Below are 20,412 nucleotides of genomic sequence, written 5' to 3' on the forward strand. Positions count from 1 at the left end.
AATTATATATAAATTATATACCTATATATTATATTATAGGTAGAAATATAGCATTAAAGTTAAGAGTGTGGGGGACTCTGGAGTCAGTCTGCATGGATGTGCTCTGCCATCAGCAACACCAGTTACTAGCTGTTTAAGCAAGCTACTTAACATTTCATGCCTCAATTTTCTTATTGATAATTAAAGTGATTATCTTATAACATTGTTTTAGATATGAAATATGTTAATACATACAAAAAACACTTAGAACCATGACTTGTCAGAGCAAATAATAAATGGCAATCGAAATTACTAGAACAGTTGGAAAATACTACCTATTTCTCACAAAGGAGTGACTTTTCTGTAACGTGTCATTCTAACTGCTATGAAGTAGATGAGATAATAATAGAAAGGGTGTTGGCAGGGACAGAAGGCAACAACAGTTTGGACCCAACAGTGGTGTGAGAAGGAGACATTTTATATATAAGGCTAATTTTAGGCTGTTCATCTCTTCCATCCCATGTCTTCACCTCCTCATCTGGAAAATAAAGCGGTCAAACTAGCTGATGTTCTAGATACATTCCGGCTTTAACTTTAAATGATTATGTGCTTAGCTTCAATGGGCACCAGTTCTTTGGTTGTTTTTTGTTTTTAATTGGAAACATGACCTGAAGTATACCATCTTGAGGGGTCCATCTAGTGCTAGAATTATACAATTTTATGTTTCTTTGGAATGGAGAATTTTTATCACAGCTCTACGTATCTGTTTGGTTTTCACACTGTAGATGACAGGGTTCATCACAGGGGAGATCAGCAGGTAGGTGTTAGCAATCATAGTATGTACATAGGCTGGGGCTTGTTTCCCAAATCTGTGAACAAAGGACAGACTGATCAATGGAATGTAATATATAGCAACAGCCACAATGTGGGAGACACATGTACTGAAGGTTTTCTTCCTCTCTTCTGGGGAAGCAATGCTAAGGACAGTCCTAATGATCAAAACATAAGAAAGGAGGATGAGAAGTAAGTCTACACCAACAGTAGAGAACATGGCAGTCAGCCCAACTGCACTGTTGATTCTGGTGTCTGTGCATGAGAGCTTCATCACATCAGGGTGGTAGCAGTAGGAGTGGTGGAGTACTTGGCTGTGGCAGTAGGAAAGTCTTATAAGAAGTGCTACCATTGGTGTCAGCATTAGGATCCCCCTGATGACACTTGCCACTCCAATTTGAGCTATTCTGGAGTCAGTTAAAATCATGGCATACCTAAGGGGATTAGAGACGGCCACAAAACGATCAAAAGCCATGGCCAACAGCACTGAGGATTCCATGACAGTGAAGAATTTAATAAAGAACATCTGGGACAAGCAGGCACTAAAGCTGATTTCCCTCACATTGAACCAGAATATACTCAGCATGGTCACCAGAGTGGATATGGACAGGCCGAGGTCAGTGGCGGACAGCATGGAGAGGAAATAGTACATCGGTTCATGGAGGCTGGGCTGAGTGATGGTAGCGAAGAGGATCAGGCTGTTTCCCAAGAGAGCAGTTACATAGAGGAAGCAGAAGGGAATGGAGATCCAGGTGTGGAGGCTTCCAGCCCAGGAACACCAGTGAGCAGGAAAATGATGGAAGTGGAGGTGATATTCTGCAAAGTTGACGTGATGAATTAAAAGTACAGAACAAGATGAGAGCTTAAACAAAAAAAAAGCTACATTCATTTGTGTATTGATCAAATTAAAATAATTTTATTGTACAGAAAACTGATGAGTATTTATATAATATGAAACTATGAATGGCTCATTTAAATTGATTAAAAAATGTCAGATTTCAACTGCTGTAGTGGGCACTTTGGTTTGTTTTTGAATTTGCCCCAGTGTACAGTCTTTCTTCTCTAGGGCCCTTTGCTGGCAGCCATGTTTATATCATGTGACCACTCCTCTGATCGTTCTAGCCATAGATAACCGAACTAAGAATAAACACTTTACCCTGAGTTTGCCAATCATATTTCATTCTTTCTGGCATGTTTAAATTGTGCTAAAGAGGTAGTGCATTATTTTTCCTCTATGGTTGGCACCAGAGAAAAATACACTGGGGCTATGGAACAGCAATATTACATTGGTCGTAAGTGTGGAAAGCAGAGAAACTTACAGACAATTTGAGAAGCCAGAAAATATGAAGAAAGAGATCATCATAATACAAAGTAACACATAGGAAGTGACAAATAAATGGCTTCAGCATCTAACCATTAAAGAAACCCTTACAATATGATACCCGGCATCATATTTGGAAGAGATGGTTAGAACACAGACCTCCCACCAGGCTTAAGAAGACAGGAGGCTGCCCCCACCTGATATAATGTGCTGCCACGTTCCAACACAGTTCTCTCTTCAGTCTGCTGGAAGACTAGTTCTCCAGAACAGAATCTCTCTATTTTGTTAAGACATACTTCTTAGGAGATACCTAATTGAATGTTACTGTTTTGTTTCGGAGGGAAAAATATAACTTTATTGCAAACATCACATTTCTTTTTTCATAGAGTAGAGAATTGCAGAAAGGTAGATAGATGGGTATGGTTGAGGTGAAGACGGGGGTCTAGGGAAAAACAGAGATTAGGGTTTTGGCTGCAGAGGGCTCAATCAATGAGAGAGAGCCAGTTGCAGGGTAACTTTTCTTCAGGGGAAAAGAAAGGGTGCTGGGTGGCTGACAGTAAGTGTTGACAAAAGAGAGGATGGAGAGGAACCTCAACGTATCCGGACTCACACATTCACCCTGATAAAGTGCCACCTCAAGGATCACCGGAAGAAGTCTTAGTGAAAAAAAAGGCGGGGTGGGGGTGTCATTTAACTAAAATTAACAGAAAACTAGATGAAAAGCAAGAAATCATAGATTACATGATTTGGCCAAATAATGAAACTATAGCTTTAGATTCTGAAATTTATAGTAATGACAGTGTCCTCAGGCGAGTGATGAAAATATCTAAAATGTATGATCAAACCTCTTAGAGAAATAAGAATTATAGTTAATGTATAGTATATTTCAAAAAAACAAAAAGAGAGAATTTTAAATGTTCACACCACAAAGAAATGATCAATATTTGAGGTGATGGATATGATAATTAGCTTGATTTGATCATTCCACAATGCATACATGTATAACAACATCACATTTTACCCCACAAATATATACCATATTATTTGTCAACTAGAAATAAGATAAAATAATTTTGAAAAACCAAAACACACTAAAAAGGAATTAACAGAAAGAGAGCATTCAGTAGGTTTGTAGTATTTGGAGAAGGCTTTCTAGAAAAAGCAGTGCTTGAAAGATTTCTGTGTTTTATATAAGTTGAGACGAAGAATTCCCAGGCTTTCAGAACGGCATGTGTAAAAGTGTTGAGCAGGCTGGGCGCGGTGGCTCACGCCTGTAGTCCCAGCACTTTGGGAGGCCGAGGTGGGCGGATCACGAGGTCAGGAGATCGAGACCATCCTGGCTAACATGGTGAAACCTCGTCTCTACTAAAAATACAAAAAATTAGCCGGGCGTGGTGGTGGGCGCCTGTAGTTCCAGCTACTGGGGAGGCTGAGGCAGGAGAATGGAGTGAACCTGGAAGGCGGAGCTTCCAGATGAACCGAGATGGCGCCATTGCACTCCAACCTGGGCGACAGAGTGAGACTCCGTTTCAAAAAACAAACAAACAAACAAACAAACAAACAAAAAACTGTTGAGCAATAGTGCACTTGTAACACTTCTCTTGATCTTGCTTTACTCTCTCAGGGACATTAACTGAGTATCTGGATCTTACATAGTGCTATTTTAGAAGCTAAAGGACAACACAAATAAAACCCCACTTAGAGAGTTTATAATCCAGTGAGGGAGAAAGAGCAGAACCATTGTTCAATAATTTCAATATCTCATATACAGCGATGAATAATAAAAATGGTTATGAAAGTACAGAGGGGCTCCATTTACATCAATTAATTCTGGCTTTCATGATTTTTAATTCCTACGCAATATCTGAGTTGTAATTTTTGTCACTGTGTTGTAGGACATTTTATGTAACCACTTAAAAAAATTAAATTGCTATTTGAATAATTTCTCTTTCATCCTAACTTCTTCATATCTCCCATTACCTCATTTCAACAATTTATTCGTTGCCTATTTTCATTCTTCTTGGCAGTTTTTTTCCTCCTTCTTGCCAAGAGATCATAAACAAAACAAAAGAAAACCATAATGTATATATTTGGACCTGATCTGTGTTGGGCCTAGCAAAAAAAAAAAAAAAAAATGACTTCTCTCCTTTCCATCACTTTACAACCATATCTTCCTGCACCCTTCCTACATTCACACTGGGCTCAGAGACAGAGGGTACCTTATTCTTTTTCCTAGCCAATAACTCCACTTTAGCTCCTATCAACCAGAAACACTTAGTTCAGTTCAAACTGAACTGAACTATACATATATATACGTGTATATATATATATATATGTATATATATACACACACATACATATATATACGTATGTATATGTATACACACACACATACATATATACACACACACACACACATATGCAAGAAGCTGAGCTTGCTGTGTCAAGAGTCTAGGGACTCTTACTGAAAATAAAAAATGACTAATTTTAAATATCTACTACATGCCAGACAGTGTCTATCAGCAGTGACAGAGACAAACAGATAAATGCTACTAGTTGTAGAGTGTATAAGGATAGGATGTATGTAACTGACAAGGCAGAAGAGATAATAGTGTGGAGTGGCAGATTTGGAGTGTGTGCATACATGAATGTGTCTGTGTGTGTCAAGAAGAACTAGTTCCAAGAATCTTAACAGAATGTATGATTTATAACTGTGTGAAGTTTTGATGGGTAGATGTGAGTTTATAAGGATGAAAAACAGGGGAAGTGTGCTTTTGCGGTGCCGTTGATAAAATGAGGAGAGACATGAATGAAAGAATAACATAAGCAAGTCTGTTGGAGAACTACAAGAGAAGGGGTATATCGAAGTCTTAAATGTGAGGCTAGGTGCTGTGGGAAATGAAGCTAGAGAAAGCACCAGAGGTCAAGTCATGAAAATCTTGAATTCCATGGACAGTGTAATGAACTTAAATTTTTGCAGAGCATCAAGAGCCAGACATTTCTAAACATTTTATTCACCTTTTATTGACCACTGGAAGCAAGGAGCTTTGCTTTTAATAAATAAATCATTTTCCATCTCTTCTCATTTAATGCCAACAAAATTCCTTTCCCTCTTTAGTATCTTGTTTAGTGCCGTTGGTTGCTTTTTTGCAGTCTGCAATACTCAAGTTTTACTCTAACTCAACAATAAAAGCTTCCCACAGTTTTGTATAGATATTTCCAAACCATTCATTTCAACCAGGATATATTGAATAGTTTTCATAATTAGCCTTGTGCTTTGATAGTGAGGGATACAAGACATAAGCCCTGTTTCTCTCTCAATTTCCTGCTGTATCTTTTATAAGGATAAAAATTCCTTTGGAGAACAGTCTGCTTTTGTTTATTATTCCTTCACCTTCAGTAACAATCTGAATTCTTTCCCTAATGACTCTGAAAATCCTCCAAATGATGTCACCCGTGATTTTCTACATGCCAAGTCCAAAAGTTTAATCTCAGATTTGTTTTTCTCTCCCTCATCTCAACTTTCAGCAATGTTTACCTCCTCCTCCTTGAAACTTTCTCCTTCATTAGCTTCAATGATGGTTATTCTGTGAGGTTTTTTTTTTCCTGTTTGTTAAACAATGGTTTTGTTCTCTGCCTTATAAATTGTGGGATTCTAGAGGAGTCTGCTTTTCTCCCAAGAAGTACCTCTTCTTTTCTTGCTTTTCATATGCTCTCCTTGAGATATCTTGGTTATTCTCATGGCTTTAAATAGCACTTATATCCAGAAGACTCATAAATCTGCAATCTAATTATGGCATCTCCAGAGTTCTGTATTTTAAAAGTTAGCAGAATCTTTAACGCTGTGGCAAAGTTTCTGGTTTTAAGCGTAAAGGTAGTAATGAGACATGAAAATACAGTGAAGCAATCAAACCTGTAATTTAGAAAAATAATTGACAGCATTTTGGAGAACAAAGCTCCTTGCTTCACGTGGTGAATAAAAAGTAAATAAAATACTGTGGCTACCCCTGAGGGACATTTCTACCCATCATCACTCAGTTACTTCAACTTCTATATGAGACAAATGGAACTCATTCTCTCCTCCCCTCCAAACCTGGCTCTTCCTCCTGCTTCATTTATCAGCAAACGACATCGAACTCTAGTAAATCATTGAATTAAAATTACTACCCACCACACACACACACATGTGTGCACACACATACCCTCCTCTTTCTCTCTCTCATCCCTTACATATAAAGATTAGTTTTTAATTGATTCTACTCCTGAAATGTAAAAGATGAGAACCTCGGGAGGTCTATATAAGAAGGCCAAGCAATTGTTAGTAGTGGGTACTTGCAGCTATTATTTCATTGTATTTTTCTTACAGTGAAAAAATCTTAAGTGTTTATATCCAAGACAAGAGGGGGACTAATGAATATCCTTAGAAGGAGGCACTAAATTTCCCCCAACCTTCTCTTTTGTGCTGCCTTCACTCTAGAATCTTTCCGACCCATCCTCTCCAATCCATATATACTTTCATTTTCTCTCTTGTGAAATAAGCTATATTCTCTCAACTAATTTTTCTGCCCACTCAGATTACAATGATGCTCCTCTTTCATTGCACTATTATAAGCTATAGCTTGTGGCTGTCTTAATCTGCTGAACTAGACCGTATAGTGTCATCAGTATTCTCCATGCTATTGTCAATGGTATGGCTATCATGTGTGACTGACCTGGGTTCAGATTCTTGCTCAAACACTAACTAGTTTTGAGACCATCTACACCATTAATACAAATATTACTCATAGAAATAGCTACCATTTACTGGACACGTGTTCTGTGAACATTATAGTCCTCAGTGCTTTATAAGCATTATTTTAATTCTTACTATATCATCATGTGACAAGTATTATTAGATTCACTTTAAATTCATTTTTCTGGTAAAGACACTGAGTATCAGAAGTCTGAAACATATTTGAAATCACATACAACTGGTGAAAGTCAGAGCTGAATTTTTAACTCAGGTCTTTTTAATTCCAAAGCTCGTGCTCTCAAAAACAATTGTTTTACTGAAATCTACAAGTAATATAAACTTTCTGTGACCCAGTTTCCTCATCTATAAGACAGGATATGCGCTGTGTCTAATACCTGTAGCTGGCAGGCAATGCGTTCGAAATTGGTAATTTTTGATTTTTAGTAATAGTTATTGGGCATAGAATTGAGATTCACTGACTGTGATAAATATATTAGCACACTGATTAAACCATTTGACTAAAAGCAAGTTATCTAACCTATATCAGGCAGAACGAAATACCCATTCTCTACGTATTTCCTGGGAATAAATAATTCTGAAATTCAACCGTCCTCCTCAGCCCACCATACCAACATCTAATCTAATTCTGCACATTGTGGGGAAATTATTCCCTGTGGGTGAGAAAGTCCAATTCATCTAGAGTCAAGCATTTTCATTGAACAAAACAGTTTTACTTACAGAGCCCATACAGCAGTTCGGCCTGTTCCTTTCAGGCTGACTCAGAAGGCTGAGGAGGCTTTAGATTCCAGGGGAGGGCCGAGCTTGCAAATATGAGGAGACTTATTCCAGCCTGACTGGAGACAGGCACAGAGCTGAGAGGCCAATTCCTGGTGGTGGTGCTAACTCACTGTGTCTTCAGGGTGTGGAGATTCCCAGAAGACTTCTTTTGCCTCATACAGTCCTTTTATATCTGTTCCATTATGCAATTACTTACGGTGGCTATGTGCTTTATGGGCTGATGTAACCTTTTTTTCATGTGTCATTTCACTCAAAAGCTTTTTTATTTAACAGCTTTATTGATATATCATTCACATACTATAAAATTCACCCATTTATAGTGTATGATTCAATTGTTTTTAGTAAAGTCACAGAACTGTGCAAGAACCATCATCACAATTCAATTTTAGAACATTTTTATTACCCTTAAAAGGAACCTCATAATCACTAGCAGTCACTCTGAAGGAGATTTTAAAAAATGAAATATTGTAGCAAATTGCTAAATGACATCTCCTATTACGAGTGAGAGTCCAACTCCACCCCTTAACTCCTCAGTATCTATGATTATTCACAGCAGTATGGTTTCATTAGCCCACCTGTGGTTCTTTGCAGCAGCAGTCTTTCTCTTACAGATAAAAAATAATTCATTTACTCATCCATACATATATCCAGTAAATATTTCATAAGAATGTCCCATATTCTAAACATTATACTCAGTGATAGAGTTTTTTTTTTAAGAATACACCATAATTCTTACTGTTTAGGATTTTAGTGTAGAAGATAGACAGGTTAACCAATAATTACATGTTAACCAATGATAAGGTTATCCTAGAGGCATGAACCAAATGCTTGGTGAATACAGTAGGTAAAAATCTTAGTTCACAACTTACTTGTGTATAAAATACGGTTTCATTTACTTTTTTATAATTTGACCTATTTCATATTTTGAAGTCCCAACCTACCAGGTTGAAGAGAATTAGTCACAATAATTTGGGGTTCTCTCTACTTATAGTCAAATTTTGAAAATCTTGTATTATACCAAGAAAAATTGCAGGTAGGTGGGTGATTGACTTGGCCAATGATGTCACCTTCTGTCAGTTTACTATTACTCTCATTAGTCTTTAATAAATAGAATGCATAGATTGCTATAAGTTGTCCGTCTTTTCTCCTTATGGCCTCTTTAGATCCTTAGATATTCCCACCAATTTGGACCACACTTGGGCATATGGGTCTTTGATTCATTCTCAGTTTCTGTCTCTTACACCCTGCATTTAATCCATTGGTAAATTATGCCAATCTCTTTGAAAAATACAATCAGAAATTGATCACTGTTTATCATCTCCAGAAATGTCACCTTTATTTAAGTCACAATTATCTCTCACTTGGGTAACTTCAGTAGTTTCCTAACCATTCTCCCTGCTTCCGATATTATCTCCTCTCCACTATCAAGTCTGTTTCACTGCTGAAAATGTCATGGCCTGAGATATTTTCTTCTTCATAATGTAATAAAAACAATAAATAACAAGAACAATAATATTTTATTATGCATTCTACATCCATGATACTAGGCCAAGTGTTTGTGGTAGACAGGATAATGGCCCCTAAAGATACCTATGTCTTAATGCCTGGAACCTGTGAATATGTCACCTTACATTGCAAAGGGACTTTGCAGATGTGATTAAAGTTAAATAACTTGAGATGGCAAGATTAGATGGATTAGCTGGGTGGATCCCAATATAGTCACATGAGTCTTTAAAAGTAGAGAACCAGAGAGATGGCAGCGTGAGAAGGATTTGATCCACTGTTGCTGGCTTTGAAGATGGCAGAAGGAGGCTACAAGCCAAGGAATGTGGGAAGCCTCCAGAAGGAGAAAAGAAGAGAATTGATTTTTCCCTAGCCCCTCCATAAAGAAATGCAGCCTGGTGATTCCTTGATTTTAGCTCAGTGAGATCCACATCAACTTTTGACTTACACAACTCTACAATAATAAATTCAGTAGAAGAATCCATAATTAGTTTGATTTATGTCTTAAACTATGTTTAAACCAAAAATTAGAGTGTAAGTAACTTACCTAAGTTTCTCAGTTATAAATGGCACAAGTAGTATTCAAAGCCTGGGCTATCTGACACCCTCTCAGTTTTCAAAACTCATTTTCTAAACAGTCTTCACACGACTATCCATTCACCACTACTACTTTCAATTTGAGTCATCTACACCCAAAAGCCTGCATGCATGCTGATGTGCCAAACTGAATGTTAACAGGTTGTCACGTGTGCATGCTTATACCTTGCACATAAAGGTATTTTATTGTGTTTCCGCACAGGAATTTTCTCGAGACCTTTGAAAACACTTTCTCTACCAAGTTGGGCAAATTGTAGGGCTGTGACTCTTTTCCCATTAGTCTCAGAAACTATTTGGGAATAGTCACATATTTTTATTCTTATGGTTGAAAGAATGTTACTCTTATAAGAAAAATAAAGTTACTATAGTGGTACCATGTAAATTCTGTGCCAGAGCTTAGTACATGAAAATGAAACTAGTGTGTGTACTGGTTAAAGCACCAATACACACACTGGCACACTATGTCAAAATATGGCTCTTCTCACTGCCCTATTCTCATGCCAGCCTAGCAGAACAGTAGCTGGTAATTTAACTAAACTTTCTGAAAATTTGAGTTCAATGTTCCTCCATGAAATCACACAGCAACACATCTTATTAATACATTAATATTAACACCATTGAGTCCAGGAAACATATCATAGTCTGTGATGTCATTTGACTTCATATTAATGTTTCTGAAACTTGGTAATCCAAACAGGAAGTACCAAATTGGACATAGGAAAACTCTGCACTAGGAACTTGAAGTAAGTCTTATTTATTGACTGTCAACATTTACTACGGTAAACAGTAAAATATTCTTGGCTATCAAATCAGCAAATGTTTTTTAAAACACATAATACATAGTGTTGTGTTGCTGTGTTACAGTGGACTAAGCATTGTTTTACAATGTTTGCATGAACTTTCTGGAAGCATATTTTCCAGTATATCGTTGTCTTAAAATGTCCATAATATTCCATTTCTAAGAATTTATTGAAAGGAAGATATCAGAGATGCAGGCCATATTTTATGTACAGGAAAATTTATTGCCCCATTATTTACAGTGGTAAAAAATATAGATAAAAATTCTCAATGATACAGAATATATAAAGCATTTATATCGAGTCCTGGGATGTTATGCAACCTTTAAAATTTGTGCATATACCAGCTCAAGTGGATGGTCATGCTTGATCAGGAAATAGAAAAACAAGTTTCAGGGCTAAGACTAGCACAAGGAGCAAACAGTTTAAGATATAAAAGAAACAGGGTTGGATACAGGAGCAAGAGGCCAGAGGCAAACCAGGTAATCCAGGGTTAATGCATTGAAATTGTAGAAATAAACTTAAAAGAGAACAAACAAACAACAGCAACGAAAACGGGTTGCTGTGTGTTACTGTTTGAATATGTCTCCTATGTTGGAAATTTAATTCCCAAAGTCATATCTTGATTAGATACGAAGCCTTTGGGAGATAAGTTGGATCAGATAAGGTCATCATGATGGGACTGGTGGATTTATAAGAAGAAAAAGAGATCTGAGCTGACACAAATGCCCTTGCCCTTTTGCCATGTGATGCCCTCCACCATGTAATGGCAGCACAAAACCTCTCTCCAGAGGCTGGCACCATGCTTTTGAATTTCCTAGCCTCCAGAACTGTGAGCTAAATATACTTCTATCCTTCACAAATTACTTAGTATTTGGTATTCTGTTATAGCAAGAGGAAATAGATTAAGACACTATGTCAAAAACCATTTTGTTTATACTACTGTTCAGAAAAATTATTAGAACTCCATATGGCCTACTAGCCTTCCATGGTCTGATGAAAGCCTCACTCACCTCTTTTCCTGGATCCAGCCATGTTGGATTTAGCAGTTTTCCTACCCTGTTGATATGGCTAACACTGACCATTCAATTTTGGGGTATATAGAAAGGTCACTCCTCCTTACCTCTCCCTGTGAACTTCTAGCTATTCCTAATATTCCTATTTATTCCATTCTTCTCTGCTCCCACTATATCTTGTTGCACATGCTTTCATTAAAGTTCTTAATTGATTTATTAAAAGAAATATTGTATAGATACTCTACATATATCTGGTATTGAACAAGATCCTGAGGGTATAACAGTGAACACGATAGATATCACCCCAAATATTACACAGTTTGAAGTCTAGTGGGGGATACAAATAAGTAAATGGGAAATCAAAATACTGTATTATAATTACTCTACAAGTGTTATTCACAGACATCTTTGCTATTGAAGGACCAATAATGTTAGCATCGCCTGGAAACTTGTTGGAAATGAAAAGAAAATTAGATCTTCTGAATTAGAACCTGCGCTTTTGCAAGATACCTAGCTCATTAATGTGCCATTCATATTTGTGAAGTGCTGGTATAGATCACCTAGGTGCTGGGACAATTTAGCCTGTGTGATCAAGGGAGGCTAACCAAATGTAATTGATAATATGAGATCCGAGTGAGTGAAAAGGGTTTTGACAGGGGAGCTAGTAATGAGGGCAGGAGAGTAGAGTAGGGTGAGGAGACGACAGAAGGTTAAGGAAATGTTCCAGGCATGGTCAGCTGCTGCGGTGTTTCATCTGCTTGGCGGACTGAGGACCAAATTAGGGCACTGCAAAGTAGGGAAACTAAAAAGAAAAATTAAAAAAGGATAAAAAACCCCCACATAATTAAGCTTCCATTAATTTATTCACAATCTGCAATCAGAAAATGTAGGATAAAAAGTTATTTTAATTTTAATATAAATAAAAAATAAAACTGTTTTGAATTATATTTGAAACAGAGTTTAGGAATCAGTAAACATCATAATACTGCCTCAGAGAATAGAATGAGAGAAGGCTCAGACCTGAGCCAAACCATGCCATGTTTAGGAAACTGAAAATGAGTTCTGTATGACTGAAGGGGAGAGAGTAGAAATAAATGTTTCTCCACCTAAAGCAGTTGCAAGGCCAGATTTCTGAGGACCTGGGAAGCCAAAGAATTGAAAGCAGGGTAATGTCCTGACCAGATTTGTGTTATAATGGTTGTCTATCTATCTGTCAGATATATGAGTTCCTTGAGAGTAGATACTACACCTTCTCATCTCAACATTGGAACATAGTATCTGACACATACTACGCACTAAATGATAATTTAATAAAATTGCTATATTAATGAGAACAATAGTAATCATGATAAATAATAAAAATAAATTATTACAATGATTAATAACACATTTTGAGTGAGTGCAAAGTATACTGTGCTAAGACCTTTTTATGGATCAATACTGGGTTATCTTATTTTACAACATAGACTTATAAAGCAGTATAACGATTTTCTCCACATTAAAAGCAAAAAACAGAGGTGATGTAGTCTAAGGTCACACGATTGGTGACAGAGCTGAGCTTTGGACCAAGGTTGTCTGGTTGTCTGGTTGGACCAAGGTTGTCTGGTTCCAAATACTTTCAGTTGAACCAATGCTATGTTGACTCTTAATAGACAGGTAGATGTAGGCAAGTGTGTAACATACTTAAGTCCTGGGACAGTACAATTAGAATAGACAACCAGTCAAAATGAGCATTGATCATTTTACCCTTCTTGTATCCACTGATTGTTAAGCCTTGGCTGGTGAATGGTTTAAATGTCTGGAGTGTGCACTAAAAAAGAGTCCGAAGCTCTTCTGTGTTCCATTTTCTGCAGCTGTGTGTAGAAGATCAGCCTGCACTTGTGTCTGTGAGCATGAACCAGTGCCCCTCAGACTGGAATTCCTAGCATGGATAGTAAGATTCTCACGTTTATTTCCCTGTAACAGCCTGGACGTCTGTTTTTGCTTCTGTATCTTGAAAGCTTCTATTTAAATTGTGCATTTTTTCCCACGGAGTCTCATACATTATGTGGCACATTTATCTGGGACTGTTAAGATTTCCCCCGCAACCCGTTGAGGTATTTATGGGGGAAGATTATGCTTCTATTAGTCCAGAAAATACCTAAAAAGAGAGCATATTTTCTCAGGTTCTTTATGAACTTCTGGGAAAAAATGCATCTTTCCATATTTTCCTAGGGATCTAGAATCTTGTGACATAAGAAGAAGAAAAAAATTAATCAGGATAATTAAATTTTCTGCTCTGTAGCAACTCTAACAGGAATAGTTACCTCGTCCGCTTCTTCCATACAGCAGGACTTTGTAAGGTAATGGCCTCTTGATACAGCCTCTTATGCCAAGAAACATGTTTAAATAGTTGTCCTTGAAATTTACCAACCTTCCAAGCTCACCATTAATTGTGAAACGCTGTATTAATGACAAAGCTGAAAGCCATTTATGAGTGTCCACAGCTTAAATAGAAGCTCTCTGTCAAACATGGTTAATTCCCCACCACAGTGGTAAACATGCTGGTAGCAGTTTTAGGACAGAGCAGCCTAGTATCTCTGTAAGCTAGCAAGGGACACACAAGGGACTCATAAAGTTTTGTAGTCTTCCTTTAGTCACTTCCTCTTAAGTTGTCATTTTCTGTGACTATGCACAGGTTAGCAACAGCTCCCAGGAAATTCAGGGGAGGGCCTGGGCCCTCAATCAGAAAACCACTGCACTACCTTCAGTGAATGTAGTAACTCAGCAACCCCTTTCCTATTTGGGTTCCGTGTCTCGTGATTGCTGTGAAACTGGCAAATGGCAGCTGAGCAAACTCAGCTGTTAATGATCCGTTAACAACAACACTTCTTCCTTACTCTGGCTCTGTGCAAAGTTGTCCTACAGCTGTTTAGGGCTCAAATTGCTCTTGAATGAGAACTGAAATTGCAGTTCATCTATAGAATTATCTTTTGGGGAAGAAAGAGTGAAGATAGACTGAAAATATGTTGCCTTTTACAATTTGTTATTTGGAGCACAAAGGGTTAACAGGACACAGCTGTAGGGAGTTCTCCCCTAGGAATTTGCTTTTCTGCTGGGTAAATGACTCTCACCAGGTGTGACTTCTAGGCTCCTTATAAAGGCTGTTTTTTCTCAAATCTGGTAGTTCTCCTATTCCTGAATTTTTTCCCTATGTTTTCTCCTGGTAGAAGAGGACCTCTTTGTCCAGCGGCAGGGCTGATCAGGGGCTGATTCCGCAGCTATAGTAGTACAGAACCTTTCTGCAAGTAAGTTAGTGAGGTTGAGATAACTCTCTCTCACTTGCTTTGCATTAATAGATTCTCTGCTGTGTGGGATGATCCTTCAAATAGCAGGGGGCAGGATCAAATACCCTCACCTTCCAGACCCAAGAATTCTGTGCACAAGGTCAGTGTTGTAGTGCATTGAAGACATTTATAAATAAATTAGGTACTGTATAACCTTCGGATAGTATATGAAACAAACACGGAAGTATTCAGAGTAAATGTGAGCATGAACTCAGTAGTATATTTTCATACATTATGTCAACTCAAAAATATCGTTGTAGCGTTCAAAATAGTTATTCCAAATATAGACTACAGTCATCAGCATGTGTTTGTTCATGCCACAGTAAAAAAAGAAAAAAAAAATTTAAATAAGGAGTTTGCGAGAGCATGGCGTTTGGAGTAAGAACAGAGCTCAGTTCCTGAATCTGCCATTGGCTTGTGGGGTGAATTTGAGAACGTCGTATGTTTCCTCTGAGACTCGATTATCTAATCTTACCCTGCTTTCTCACCCATAAAGGGGAGTTATTAATACCCAATAATGGTGTTGTGATAGTAATGAATGTGAAGCATTGTTGTGAGGGCTGTCTATTTAGATGTTCCTGGTAGTCTGGTAATAGGGATGTTTAAGTTATAGGCTCTGTCATGGAAGAATTCTCAGTGGGGGAGAAAGAGACACTTAAAGAGACCTGTTTAAGAAGAGTTTAATATTTGCTCAATAGTTTTAGTGCAGGACAACTCAAGACTGGTTTAAGAATCACAGAATTTTTTTTAAAAAGCTATTATTGGCCGGGAGCAGTGGCTCACGCCTGTAATCCCAGCACTTTGGGAGGCTGAAGTGGGCAGATCACGAGGTCAGGAGATTGAGACCATCCTGGCCAACATGGTGAAACCCCATCTCTACTAAAATACAAAAAATTAGCTGGGTGTGGTGGCATGTACCTGTAGTCCTAGCTACTCGGGAGGCTGAGGCAAGGGAATTGCTTGAACCTGGGAGGAGTAGGTGATTGTGCCATTGCACTCCAGCTCCAGGAGCAGGGATGGTGGGGGTGGTGGTGGGGGGAGCTGTTCTTGGACCCATGTTTGCTAATAGAGTTCCCTCTGTTACAAGAATCCTATTACGTTTCCCTTTGATTACAGGAGTTGAAGAAAGATTCTATGAGCTATGTACAGTGGAAAGAGGGACTCAGATTCAGTGAAGTAAATTGTTTGGCACGTAGAAGGCATTAAATACATTACCACTAATTTTATTAGAGAGAAATATAGCCAAGCACTTAATCCGTTGGGTTTTTCTTTTATGTTTTATTTTTATTTTTGCTGTTTACAATATAGCTATTCTATTTATTTTTATTGTGATAAAATCACACTTGTAATCCCAGCACTTTGGAGGCCAAGGCAGGTGTATTCCTTGAGTTCAATAGTTCAAGACCAGCCTGGGCAACACGGTGAAACCCCATCTCTACAAAAAATAAAAAAAAATTATCCAGGCATGATGGTGTGTGCCTGTAGTCTCAGCTACTTTACAGGTTCTTTACTTGGCGGGCTGAGGCAGGAGGATCACTGGAGCCTGGAAGTTTGAGGCTACAGTGAGCAGTGATTGCACCACTGCACTCCAGCCTGGGCAACAGAGCAAGACCCTATCTCAAGAAAAAAGAAAGAAAGAAAGAAAGAAAAGAACACTTAACATGAGATTTACTCTAACTTTTAATAGCACAATACAGTATTGCTAACTATAAGTAAAATGTTGTATATCAGATCTCTGGAACTAATTCTTCTTTAGTAACTGAAACTTTATACCTGTTTAACAGCATCTCCCCCATTTTTCCCTCTCCCTAGTCTGTTGCAATCACCATTCTAGTTTCTGTTTCTATGAGTTTGGCTAAGAGATACTTCATATATAAGTGGAATCATGAAGTATTTCATTTCAGGTTCATCCATGTTGTAGCATGTGTCAGAATATTACTGCTTTTAAGGCTGAATAGTATTCTATTACATGTATGTCTTGTGCTTTCTTTATGCATTCATTTGTTGATGGACATTTAGGTTGTTTCCATATGTTGGCTATTGTGACTAATTCTGCAATGAACATGGAAGTGCAGATACCTCTCTGACTAACTGATTTCCTTTCCTTTGGATATATACTCAGAATGGATGTGCTGTTTTCCACAGTGGTTGCATGATTTTACATTCTCTCCAGCTGTGTACAATAGGTCCAATTTCTTCTCATTCTTGTCAACACTTGCTATTGTTTTTTATAATAAGTATTTTCATAGCTATGAGGTTATATCTCACTGTGATTTTGATGATTTTGATTCACATTTATGTGATTAGTAATGTTGAACATCTTTTTATATTTGTTGGCCATTTGTATGTTTTGTTTGGAGAAATCTCTATTCAAGTCCTTTGTCCATTTTTAAATTGAGTTATTTGTGTTTTTGCTACTGAGTTGTAGGAGTTCCTTATATATTTTGAATATTAACCCCTAATCAGGTATTTGGTTTGCAAATTGGGTTTATTTACTATAATAAAAAGAACATTAAATTGAGAGGCTGCTTCCTCATTTTTAAAATAAAGAGTGTATGACCTTAAGGTCATTACTTGCTCTCCACTTCAACTGGGAAAATAAATGTTTTTATCACTAGGTCCAAATTTGAGCAAAGTCCTTGTCTCAAAGATAAATATCAGATTATTGAGAAAACTGCTTGTTTTCCTCCTATGTTAAAATATGTTTTTATGATTGCATGAATTTAACTTATAATTTGAGGGGGCCACATATCAGGAATCACACATATGTGGAAATGTTAAGCACTGGGGTTTATCACTATTTTCAGAAGCAGTTCATTCATTTATTTAATAGATACTTTTAGATGCTGTTGTGCTAGCCATTTTTTTCTGGCTTTGAGATCATAGGTCTGAGAAAAAATGGTCCTTGTATTTTCCTGGGAGTCATTTTTACCTTAGTGGCCATGTCTCCTCAATTTCATTAGAGGATGCTTCTTCTGGTCTTTTCTTTAAATACTGCTGTTCCCCAGCACTCTGTCCTCAGACTTCATTTCCCTTAGATTTATTACTCTAAGATATTTTTCACCGATCCTGTGACTTCAACCATAGACATTAGTGTCACAACTCTCAAGCCCTATTATCAGGGCAGGAGTCATTTTCCCTAGGATGCAGAAGTAGGTACATGTCTCGATTCTTGTACGTGAAGTCACAGGTGAAAAAGTGAAGCTTATCTTCCAACTGAGATCCAAGGGTTGACTCGAAAATCCATAGATTTTGTTTTGTCTTGCATTGCCTCTCAATTCAAAATTTCCAGCCACTATCCTTTTGTGCGTGTGTGAGAACTCAAAGAGGCTTCCTGTATTGAACATTTTTCCTTCTTCTCAAATACCTAGAGAAATGCCCTCTTGAACACACTTCCTGTAACCAGTTATTCTTACTGATGTCTAAGCTCCTGTCTTTTCATTCGGGGGGTTGCAATGAAGATAACTAAGTTAACTTACACTCAAATATTTTCTTTCTCAGAGTCAGACCTTCTTAAAGTAGCAAGTCTAATTCTAATGCACACACTAACACTGTAGGTATTTAATTTTTTTGAGTAAATACATGCATGAGTGAGTAAAAGGGGAACATAAATATGTTAAAAACCAAACATTCTCTCTATAGATAAAAACAGTGTCAGAAAACTTAAGACAAGAAGCAATATACAGAAACATTTTCAATCCTACAGATTTATGGATCTGGGTGAGCATACAGTTAGGTCACCAGAGAAAACCTCCTTCCCCCAGCCAATCTATTCTCAATGCCCTTTTGCAGAAATGGAAAATCAAGAAACTTGCTCAGGTAAATACTCCAGTTATTATCCATGACTTTCCAATGAATTCCTTTGTTCTTGTTAAGGTTATTTAAGCCATCTTTTTTCAGGCAGAATATCCTTTGAACATAATCAACTTCTCAATTATTACATGTATAAACAAACCTTTTTTTCTACTGTCACCCACTGTGGTCCATTTAGATTTAATTGTTTCTTTCCTGGTACTTAGTTTTATTTATTTATTTTTTTCACTCAACAGCTGTTGTGTATTCATTTGATCAGGAGTATTTTACTAGAAAATGTTTAATATTATCTTATTCTCTTACTTTCATTGGGTCACATGGACTTATAAACTTTAATGCACCTTAGGGTTTTTGCCGCAGAAACTGAGAAGTGAAGAAAAGCAGGGTGAATTTCCTGTTGTGTTTCTTATGGCTGTCCGGAAATATTCTATCTGCCCGTGTACATACAGTCATAGAAATGGGAAACATTTTCTATTATTGAAACTAATCTCCTGTTTTATATAGGTATATATAAATATCCTGAAGCCTAGATGTAATATAATGGGAATCTTGCTAAAAACCAGGTTCCTTTACACAATTTAGTGTCTATGTCCTCTCCTAGTTCATTTAAGAACACATCTAAGAAAACAGTAAGTGGCTATGCATTTTCATTGAAGAATAGGATGTGGTTCTCTAGTGATCACAAATTGTATGGTGTATAGAAGAGAGTGAAAATGCTTTTCTTCTCCATTATTACAGGACATAGTTCTTTTCCTCAAAGACATCTGCTTCTTCACTCATCATGCCATCCTTCAACCAGAGTATTTTCCACCCTGCAGTCTTCTTCCTTACTGGCATCCCTGGCCTTGAAACCCCTCAGATCTGGACCTCCATCCCATTCTGTTGTCTCTATGTCATTGCTATCTCTGGGAATGGCATGATCCTGTTTGTCATCATCACTGAGTCGAGCCTCCATGAACCCATGTGTTATTTTCTCTCCATGCTATCCTTCATGGACCTAGGTCTGTGTCTTTCTACATTGACCACCATGCTGGCTATTTTCTGGTTCAACGCTCGAGAAATCAGTTTTGATGCCTGCATTGGCCAAATGTTCTTTATCCATGGCTTCACATTCATGGAGTCCTCAGTACTTTTGGCAATGGCCTTTGACCGCTTTATTGCCATCTGTAACCCACTGAGATATGCCACAATCTTAACCAATTCATGGATTATTAAAGTGGGCTTTGCAATTGTTCTTAGGGGGACAACAGCTCTAGTGCCTCTACTCCTGCTCCTTAAGCGCCTCTCCTTCTGCCGTAGTTATGTGCTCCACCATTCCTACTGCTTCCACCCTGATGCGATGAAGCTCTCATGCACAGACACATGGATCAACAGTGCATTTGGCCTGGCCATTGTTATCTCTACTGCTGGCTTAGACTCTGTCTTGATCCTCCTCTCCTATGTTCTGATCATCCGCTCTGTGCTCTGCATTGCCTCCCCAGAGGAGCAGAAAAAGGCTTTTGGTACCTGTGTCTCTCACATCAGTGCAGTTGCCGTCTTCTACATCCCCATGATCAGTTTGTCACTAGTGCACAGATTTGGAAAGCATGCCCCTCCCCTTGTGCACATGCTGATTGCCAGTGTTTATCTGCTTATCCCTCCTGTAATGAATCCCATAATCTACAGTGTAAAGACCAAGTAAATTCGCAAGGCTGTGCTC

At 37.8% G+C, this 20,412-nt stretch overlaps 2 protein-coding genes and 1 pseudogene across 2 annotated transcripts in view; 2 read left to right on the forward strand and 1 right to left on the reverse strand.

The window, feature by feature from the left end:
- Positions 1-697: 697 nt before the first annotated feature.
- On the reverse strand, positions 698-7,610 carry LOC129525325 (olfactory receptor 51F2-like; annotated as a pseudogene).
- A 7,128-nt stretch (positions 7,611-14,738) lies between these two features.
- The window catches only part of MMP26 (matrix metallopeptidase 26), a 275,769-nt gene continuing 270,095 nt past the window's right edge, over positions 14,739-20,412 (forward strand). The window contains exon 1 of the mRNA XM_004050531.5: positions 14,739-15,000. The gene's annotated coding sequence lies outside the window, so the exon portion shown is untranslated. The remainder of the gene's footprint in view (positions 15,001-20,412) is intronic.
- On the forward strand, positions 19,495-20,394 carry LOC101143161 (olfactory receptor 51F2-like). The gene has a single exon (XM_019035933.2). It carries the CDS (start codon positions 19,495-19,497, stop codon positions 20,392-20,394), a length of 900 nt encoding a protein of 299 aa, XP_018891478.2.

Source organism: Gorilla gorilla, chromosome 9 (genome assembly GCF_029281585.2).
Source record: "Gorilla gorilla gorilla isolate KB3781 chromosome 9, NHGRI_mGorGor1-v2.1_pri, whole genome shotgun sequence".
Classification (NCBI taxonomy): domain Eukaryota; kingdom Metazoa; phylum Chordata; class Mammalia; order Primates; family Hominidae; genus Gorilla; species Gorilla gorilla.

What these genes read in the sequence shown, in the direction of transcription:
- LOC101143161 (XM_019035933.2), top strand. Translation starts at nt 19,495, where the DNA reads ATGCCATCCTTCAACCAGAGTATTTTCCACCCTGCAGTCTTCTTCCTT.